Genomic DNA, 9,489 nt, shown 5'->3' with positions numbered 1-9,489 from the left:
CTATTCCCCCCAGTTTCCCCTCCCCCCCAAACAGGTGCCCCGACCAACCAGAGGAGGCACTAAGAACACTGTTCACCTTAAAACAGGGGTAGGTAGTTTTTTTTTATGGCATCATTGGGCAAAAATTCCATAATAATCTTTCAGCATATTGTAATTCAAGTGGTCTGAGAGAAAACTAGACTTCTGCACTTCGTCTTGACTCTGTATTCAAGCTTTAAAATATCTAGCCTGAGACAGAAGATTTTAGCCAATCACAGGTCATTTCAGAAAGCGGGTGTTCCGATTTGCTGTTCTACATGTGTACGCAATCAATTCGCGTCCACCCGTGCCCCGCCGGTCACTCGTGGTTGAAACCCTAAAAATCAACAAGACCAACTCAAAACGGCTGCTTCACATGAGCAATATATTTTGCATTGGAATGTTGAATGTTAGCTACTGCAGCTGTAAGGTATCATCTAGCCTCACACTGCACCTTCTCAGAGGTCACACTGTTCATAGTCAAGCTTGATTAATTACAATTCTTGACAGTACCAAGACAAAATGACACAGTTGTTAACAAATACTAGACTTATGCGCAAGATAGACCAGATCAAATAGGCATTTGTTAATTTGTGTGGTTGCTTTGCTACAAGAGGCAAAAATAGAGCATTGACATAAGAAATGGCGATGGAAAACACACATTCTAAAAACATTCAGAAGTTCACCGAATCACATTTACAGCAGATAAATAAAAAGTCTCGTATTTACAAATCCAAAATAGAACACTCCTTTCAAAGAAAAACAAAACTCTCATGCAAACTCAACGTGCAAGATACATGCATAACAAGTTGAGACCAGGAAAGGCATTTTTGTGACAAGTATTCATTGGCACTGGTGAGCCTGATACATAGCCTTTCACCTTTGGTAGCACAACACTGTAAAAGTAGAAGTTTGCAGTCTATGAAGAAAGTCTTAAATCTTTTTTTAGATCAGACACAAATCTGATGACTGGACTAATACAATGAGTTTCTGTAGTCATGCCTAGTCTGCAGGTGTTTTGCTATCAAACCCAATCATCAAGCACATATTGACATGTTTCTCAACTTTATGAACCAAAAACTCAGCATCATGCTGAATTATTTTCCATCCCCCACCTTTGTAGTCAATATAACTGACCTGTACTGAGTAAATCAATTTGGAACAGAGGTATTTTACCTTTGTCTTGATGTAATTTTTCCCCACAAATGTATACCTAAATTTGATAAAGCTTGCTGAATCATTAAGGCAACTTAAAGAGCAAGCAGAGGACATTATATGCATGGCAAAGTTGCATAACATGCCAATGTAACGAACATTTATAGTCAAGAACATTTTAGATATTGTTAGCTAATTCAGCCTTTAAGTGGTGGCTCTCTTAACTCTTAGCGGTGACATGATTTAAGCATGTGGCACAAAAAGGCAAGCATGGAAAGCACAACATCACAACTTATAAAGAATCTTATAAAGAATCTGGTAACATGTCACAGGGCTTATTTTCCACTTCTGCCTACATCTTCATCTATATGCCATCTGTTGTTGGCTTCATGCCACAAATCTCAGCCAACGGCGACACGACTTCTAAGAACAGCAGTCCCGCTCGGGGCAAATTCATTATGATGATCCTGTGAGCTGATTGGTGAACATAGATCAGCTGCCATTCCATTCAGAGATGCTGTTATATGAGCTCTGGGTAATGTAGTCTTTACTAAACCACAAACACGCTGTGCAATTCATGTGGCTTTGATGGAAAAGTGCATGTGGACGGTACTGTACACCTATTCTGTGACTGACTTGGCATCCTCTGCCCCTGCAGTTGTTTGACTGTTTCCCTGTGCAGAGAAGCCTGAATAAAGCACACTCTAAAACCTGAAGCAACGACTCTGATGTTAGTCTTCTTCAAACAAAATCTAAAGGTCACATTAGTTTTAACAGTTGGTTGCTCACTCAGCAGGCAACCCAGCAGCATCAAACGACAAAAAGTTCAGCCTGCATTTGGTCATATGAGGAGGGTATGAATCCATGCATGTACTGTGCACATGAAATTAAATTATATTCCTTAGCACACATACTGTCTCTTATTGCCAGGTGTAATTTATACTGGCAGATGTTCCTGGGAGCCCAGGCAGTTGTGGCTGATATGTGGGTGATCCTTTGTGGGATACAAAGGGGGTAACAGTAATTGTAAGTGGACAGTCCAAGCAGCACTGTGGAAAACACACCTAGACTGGCCAAAAGAGTATGACACAATTGGGAGGTGTAGACATCCGATGCTTGTAAATTAACACTAACCACAGCTGAGCGACAGCTTCCCTTACATGCAGTGTAACAAACACAAATTGGGGGTACACTCAGGTGTAATATGCAGGTTGAGGGGAACCGTTTCTTTTTTTTGTTTTTTGTTTTTGTTTTTAAAAGCCAATCTTGCCACGGGTCATGGAGTAGCCCAGTTTGGCTTCATTGTTGATGAAGGACATGATGCCCAGGTAGGTCTCGATGAGCAGGGGCCTCTCCAGGATGAGGACGCCGTTAGCCCGCCCGGGGATGGGGTGCTCCTTATGGGCCTTTTTCACTGCCTGCACCAGCTGGGTGCGGAAGTTATCCAACTTGATGTAAGAAAAAAAAAACAATAACAAAAAATGAACCATTAAAATGGCACACCCAGAACACTGCTGTTCCACCTCCAACCAGAGCTAAAGAATTTATGACTTGTACAGTATATGAGAATACCAACATATTTCCTGCAAAAAAGTTAAAAATTTCAAGGAAATTTGAAGGTTACAGAAGAGGATACGGGCCATATGCAAAAATTTAGATTCCAAAATGTAGAGGTAAAAAATTCTGAGATGAAAGTAAGAATTCTGATTTAAATCTCAGAACTCCCAATACATTTTTCACGTGGCCCTAATAATCTTCAGGAAAAGGCTGTGGCGACACAACTTCAACGTCTACTTCTTTCGGGACCCCCCCCCTTCTCCCCATTTGTATCCAGTCAATAACTCCACTCTTCCAAGCCGTCCCGGTCGCTGCTCTACTCCCTCTGCCAAGCCAGGGAGGGCTGCAGACTGCAACATGTCTCCTCCAATACATGTGGCATCATCAGCTGCTTCTTTTCACCTAACAGTGAGGAGTTTCGCCAGGGGGACATAGTGCATGGGAGGATCACGCTATTCCCCCCAGTTCCCCTTCGCCCCCCGAACAGGCTCGCCGACCGACTAGAGGAGGCGCTAGTGCAGCAACCAGGACACATACCCACATCCGGCTTCCTACCCGCAGACACGGCCAATTCTGTCTGTAGGGATGCCCAACCAAGCCGGAGGTAACATGGGGATTCGAACCGGCGATCCCCGTGTTGGTAGGCAACGGGATAGACCGCCACGCCACCCGGACGCCCTCAACTTCTACTTCCTGCCAGTGGGAATAGGCCACCTCATTTAGTGCTGATTAGATGATGCATGACATGCTTTATGTCCCTTATCAGAAACTCCTATGACACATCTAATGTGCTCTCATACTGGGTCTTTATGATGGCAGCTTCTAGGAATTAGCTAGCCACTATATGCTTTTTTCTACTAGTCATCTACCATATTCATTCCGGTAGTTGTTTTTAACTGCCACTGCCCACCATGAAACCAGTTTTACTGGTTGAGTCACAAAACGAAGTCTTCACGTGCGCTTCCCTTCAAGGTTGATTTGTCTTAACTTCACCCACTGCTCCCATCTGTCACAAAACTAAAACCAAAACAGCCAGTTGCAATGCTTTTTCTACCTGGCCACTTCCTGTCTGCCCTGCACTTGCTCCTCTTGAACTATTATGCCAAAATAAAGGCTCTGACAGTTTGAAACTGGAATAATGTGAACCCTCTTAAAATTGAATGCACAAATCTTACTCCAAAAATTTGGGGCAGCATAATTTACATTTCTGAACAAGAACAAACGGCAAAATGCTAGGAACCTGAAAACCAGAACTGCAATGCCAAATTGCATTGCATTCCTTACAGCTGAAGACCGACTTCGATGGAGATTTAAAACACAAATGAGCTTCTTTCACTGCTCATTGCTCTGAACCAGAAAGGTAGAGCAAGTGCCAGGATGAAACATCAAATTTGAAAAAAATTGTTTTTGTCCACTTTTTAACTAAACTTTTGCAAAAAAGCTTCAATTTTCTTTTAGGGGAGAATTGATTGTGTTGCCTTGTCAGTCAGTTAACTGGACTATGATCACGAGCCTCGATTTACAGCAGGATATAGTTTTGCATGTGAACGAATACACAGGTATTCTACAGCTTGTACAATTTGTGCAATAACCAGAAAGCTAATAAAAAAATGTCCCTCACCTGAAATAGATTCAAACTATGAACATATCTAACTCCATTGCATTGAATCAAGGGTCCTACCTGGCAGAGAGAAGCCACCTTCTCATCAGCGTGGGCCATAGGGTGCTCTGTGAAGGTGGCGTAGGGCATATCTGTGGACCAGGGGTTCCAGCGGTTGAGGAATGAAGCCCGTGGTCGTTTGTCCCACTGGACACGAATCCCGTAGCCTTCCCTCCTGTTAACAAAAAAAAAGTCAGCTGTGGGCCATTGGACATGTTTAGTAAGCAAATGGTGAATATCATAATGCAACATAGTGCTTTGACATTCAAATAAAAACAACGAACAATGATAAAACAATTTTAAACTCTAGCTGGTGGAGTCACAATGCATTTGAAACAGTAATGGCCATTCGCCTTTCCAAATTACAACGAGTATTGTAAGAAATCACCATAAACAAGGCACAGCAACAATGTTTTGGCCAATTCTGGTGACCTACTCAAGTCATCTTCGTTCATGTTAATAGTAACCTACTACTACTACTACTGCTACTACTACTACTACTACTACTTTCGGCTGTTCCCATTAGGGGTCACCACAGTGGATCAGCCGTTTCCATTTCTTCCTGTCTTCTGCATCTTCCTCTGTCACACCAGCCACCTGCATGTCTTCCCTCACCACACCCATAAACCTCCTCTTTGGCCTTTCCTCTTTTCCTCTACCCTTTTCTAATGTTAATAGTAACCACTACTTTTAAATTGTCAGACTTACAACAGATAACGTTTGCAGTTTATTGGCTTACTTGTTCAGGGATTTGGGTGGGAACTCAAACTCGCCAATTGAGATAGTGTCTACTGCATTGAGAGAAATCCTGATGACCTGCTGACACAACAGGTTGATGAAGTCATATTTGCACACAAGCAGGGACCTGCACACACAACCAGAGAAGAATGATCAAACTATCCATGACACAAACAGCATTAGAAGTCAACGAATAACTTCAACTTACCTATCAGTTATGAGCACAAGTCTCTCCCTCTCGTTGTTCCAGTGGTCAACTCTGTGAACGTTACCCACAAAATATTAGTTACTTTAAATTTACATGTTATTGAAATATAACACATACCAACATAGATATTGTTTGTTTTAAAATACGATTTTAAGCTTTTAACTGAAAAACTAAAGAGGAAAGAAGCAGTGTGTATGATAACTTATTCCCAGTGTCTCCGTGGGTTTCCTCCGGGTGCTCCGGTTTCCTCCCACAGTCCAAAGACATGTAGGTCAGGTGACTCGGCTGTCCTAAATTGTCCCTAGGTGTGAATGTGTGTGTGTGTGTGTGGGCCCTGTGATGGACTGGCGACCTGTCAAGGGTGTTTTCCCTGCCTTTCGCCCAATGACTGCTGGGATAGGCTCCAGCACCCTGCAGCCCTGATTAGGATAAGTGGCTTAGAAAGTCGGTACTTTTATAAAATTTGTCTGTACTTTTTTTTGGGGGGGGGGGGTTATTATTTCATTGTGTGAAGCACTTTGTGTTACATTTGTTTGTAAGAAATAAAGTCTGATTGATTGATGGATGGATGGATGTATGGTGGCTGTCTGATTGTGTCAAGTACTGGATATCCTAAATTTGTTAAAGCGTATCAGTGTGCTTGGCGCCCCCACCTGATCTTAATGTGTAAAACATAAACATTGGCCAGGTCACACACAATATGGACCAAATGTAACCAGAAGAGTGACCAAAGGGGTATAAGAGCTTTGTTTACATTGGTGATGTTTCAATCATTGGAGTAAAACAGGAATACATTTTCCAAGTGTGACTGGCTGAGAAATGCACAAAATGCTTAGTTTCAATCTATAAATCAAACTCACCATTTATGCATGACTGTACCTCACATTTATATGCTAAAAATACAAATTTGGGCTTTAAACACATGTAAAAGCCAACTATTGACTAATTTAAGCTGTTTAATGTGCTGCCTCATTAACAAATAAACATGGTGCTGGACTGGCAGGCAGCTTGAGAAGATGTGACTATGTAGGCTACGTACCCCCCCAGTTTCTTCACTCTTTAATGCGCAGCTCCTAATCGTAAAATCTCAATAATAAGACATCAGGAATACTCACTCAGCCAGTAACCAAACGCTGAGCACCTCTCCATCCTCGGAGGGCAGTGCAACTGTCCTGATGTCGCTCACAGCCTGTTCAATGGTACCTGGCTAAAGATCAGCATCAACAACATGACCCCGTCAACCATCAAACTTCAGCACCAGCCACCCAATCCCCCCACCCACCACCGTATTGTGCAGCTACATTATCTGCCATGCAAACTTAAACCTTACCATGAGACGTTAACACCGCCAAATATAGGGATTTTTATTCCATTATTCACAGTTTACAATACCTATCAATGCTGAACTCTGGATACTGGACTGACGTTAATGCTGAAGAGAAAGACTATGTGATTAAAAAGACACAGCCATTATGGGGTAAAGCATACCTTTAAAGAATAAATAGTTTAAACAGAAGGCATTCCCGATCAGTATCTGGGAGACACGTACCCTAAAGACGAAATAATCTTTCACTTTCGCCTGCATCGTGGGGTTATGTACGTGAAAAGGAGTCAGTGTTTGTAACGGGGAGCAGCAGGCCACGGATGCACCATATCCGAGGCTCCCTCCGGCCTCCGGCGGCGTGAACGCCACCTCGACTCCCTCCTCAGTTTCAGCAGGGTGGAGCACCGCTATTCCCGGACTTTCCGGCTCCACCGAGTCGTTCAGCTGAAGCATAGTGCAAAACAAAATGCTCTTCTATGATCTTCCCTGGACTATATGCACCAATTATTAAATTCAAAGGGATCCTTTCACGGTTGCGGATTCAGCCATTGCGCATGATGTTTCGCTTACGAGGAAGTAACACGTTGCGTTCGACACGACTCGGGAAAAAGGACATCCGGTTTGTGGAAAACGAATTGAACGGTCGTCTAAATCAGAATTCCGGGTTGGAAGATGAGCGCTCCGTTTTTTCTGACCCGAGCACCGGTCACGCCTATGCAAGAAAAAGCGGAATGTCGGTTAAAAATGTGTAATTATGTGACATGTGATCATCGTAGCAATATATGAAATTCTAAATATCCATGTCTCTCTCTTTTTTTTTTTTTTTTTGTTTGCCAGCCAGCTTGGTCGAAAATTTTGCAGATGAAATAATCCTCTGGAGTCTGGACGTTTCCATGTATTTCACGATTAAACAGTGATAAGGCATTACGTCGGAAGTCGAAAATCCCCAACTAGAAATGACCGATTCCCAGTTGTTTTGAACTCGGCATACGAGTCCGTTCCCTTAAAAGAACATCACATTTTAATTTATCACGCAGATGAAGTTGCTCAATGGCATTGATTTATACCATTTAGGACACTCAAACTGCTCAAGTATGGAGTATGGTTTTTACAAAATAACTTAAGTTTATATAGCCTAGTTGTGCGATCAAGTGGAGGAGACAATAACTAGTAAACCAAAACAAAAGACTCTTTGGCTATAATAGAATAATGATCATGTTTAAAGTAATCGATAATCTTAATCTAAATCTATGAATCTGTGTAAACACGGTGTAACACCTTGAAAGGGATGGGGCAAGCACATCAGCCCGCAGAAAAAGGTTTATTCCGTTGTTCAAACATCAAGTTTCAGTATCATCACACAGAAGGAATCCATCTGTCGCTTTCTCTTAACAGTCTAAGTGATACAAGCACAGACCGGAAATATGTAAAATGTGGCCATGCCCCCATATATTTTTACAACATACTGATGGGTACACCTACCTTTTATGTTCACATTTACTACGTATTGTCTTGTTTGCTCTGCACCAGCAACTGTTTTTTCTTTTTGCCAAGCCTATTTATTGGAGCTCTTCAGTTGTTTGAGGATTTACTTTTGATAGTTGAGTCAGGCATAAATTGATATCCCCTTCACATAAGTGAATCAACAATTCATTAAATGATGATAGTTATATGATAACCCAAGGTGTAGAAAGAAGACGCTGAAGGCCAGCCTGACCCCACAATAAGTTTGCAGTAAGTTTTGCAGTAAGTTTTGCATTATGACTTTTCTTGTTGCTGTTTACATTTTAGGTGTGCTCCAAAATGCTGTACTGTAGGTTCTGTTGGTAAGGTGAAACAGTCAATATACAATAGGTTTTAGTACATATTCAATCTCATCTACACTACACAGAGCTATCAATCTGTCAATGCTTTCTGTGTCCGGGCCAGGGGAGATTTCCCGTATGGAGTGAAATTAAGCCGCAGGCTCCAGTTCGAAGTTGTTGGGGTTTTAAAAAAAAATGGATGGATCATACTGTAAGTTAAAATCCCTCTCTTCAAGATAGTTTTTTTTCCATTGTGTGTTTAATAACAGGCATGTGTGAAAACTGTAAAATTCTTATTCCCAAACCACCTCCTCCCTCTCACAGTAAAAGATAGCAGCACAACATAGCAGTAACACATAGCACACACACAAACACACACAAACTATGAGTTCCAACAGTAGCACATGTAAGGTACAGATGTGCAGAAGTGGTCTGCACATCTGTATCTTACAGCATTATCTTAACCCAGAGCAGACTGTGTATGCTGTGTGAGGGGGCTCTGACATCTGAGGGCTTTGCTGTTGCAATGGCCGGCAAAGATGTCCCTGATGCTGGGGGAGATTTGAACCTGTGAGTTTTCAAGCACTCCAGACAATCCAGTTTCCATCTGACTAGAGTTTGGTGTCAGAATTGGAATCTATTGTTTGACCTTTGGATGTTTGTATCAGTCATGTTATCTTCAAAGACAACGAAGAACAATTTCTCAATCTTTACTTCCTCAGTAGCTCAAGGACGGTGATTGTGGCAAACTTCACAGCAACAGCAACAACAACACAGGGATGGCCAACCACCCTAAAAATAATATGCATTCATGGTATGACCAAAAACGCTGTACCAAAAAGTACATTAAAGAGACAGTCACTTGCAAAAAAGAATTTACATAGATTGTGCAACCCATATGACAATGGTGGACAGTTCAGAGTGGACCGTCTTGATCCATCTCATCTCATCTCATCTCATCTCATCTCATCTCATCTCATCTCATCCCATCTCATCATCAGTCACTTCTCCGGGGTCGGGTCAT

At 42.1% G+C, this 9,489-nt stretch overlaps 1 protein-coding gene across 1 annotated transcript; it reads right to left on the bottom strand.

Moving 5' to 3' along the window:
• Positions 1-389: 389 nt before the first annotated feature.
• Positions 390-7,219, bottom strand: tprg1l (tumor protein p63 regulated 1-like). Its single transcript, XM_056274183.1, has 6 exons — positions 6,886-7,219; positions 6,452-6,543; positions 5,337-5,387; positions 5,130-5,255; positions 4,412-4,565; positions 390-2,621 (listed from the first exon to the last, which is right to left on the bottom strand). The coding sequence occupies exons 1-6, from the start codon at positions 7,111-7,113 to the stop codon at positions 2,427-2,429; spliced, it is 846 nt and encodes a 281-aa protein (XP_056130158.1). The 5' UTR covers positions 7,114-7,219; the 3' UTR covers positions 390-2,426.
• Positions 7,220-9,489: the final 2,270 nt, after the last annotated feature.

Source organism: Lampris incognitus, chromosome 2, assembly GCF_029633865.1.
Source record: "Lampris incognitus isolate fLamInc1 chromosome 2, fLamInc1.hap2, whole genome shotgun sequence".
NCBI lineage: Eukaryota > Metazoa > Chordata > Actinopteri > Lampriformes > Lampridae > Lampris > Lampris incognitus.
Note: the sequence above shows the minus strand (reverse complement) of the source record. Positions and strands in the feature narration are given on the sequence as shown.

Coding starts and splice junctions, on each gene's coding strand:
- tprg1l (XM_056274183.1), bottom strand. CDS start 7,113: ATGCTTCAGCTGAACGACTCGGTGGAGCCGGAAAGTCCGGGAATAGCG. Junction 5,388..6,451: donor AGCGTTTGGTTACTGGCTGA/GTGAGTATTCCT, acceptor TAACGTTCACAG/AGTTGACCACTGGAACAACG. Junction 4,566..5,129: donor CCACCCAAATCCCTGAACAA/GTAAGCCAATAA, acceptor TTTTGTTAACAG/GAGGGAAGGCTACGGGATTC.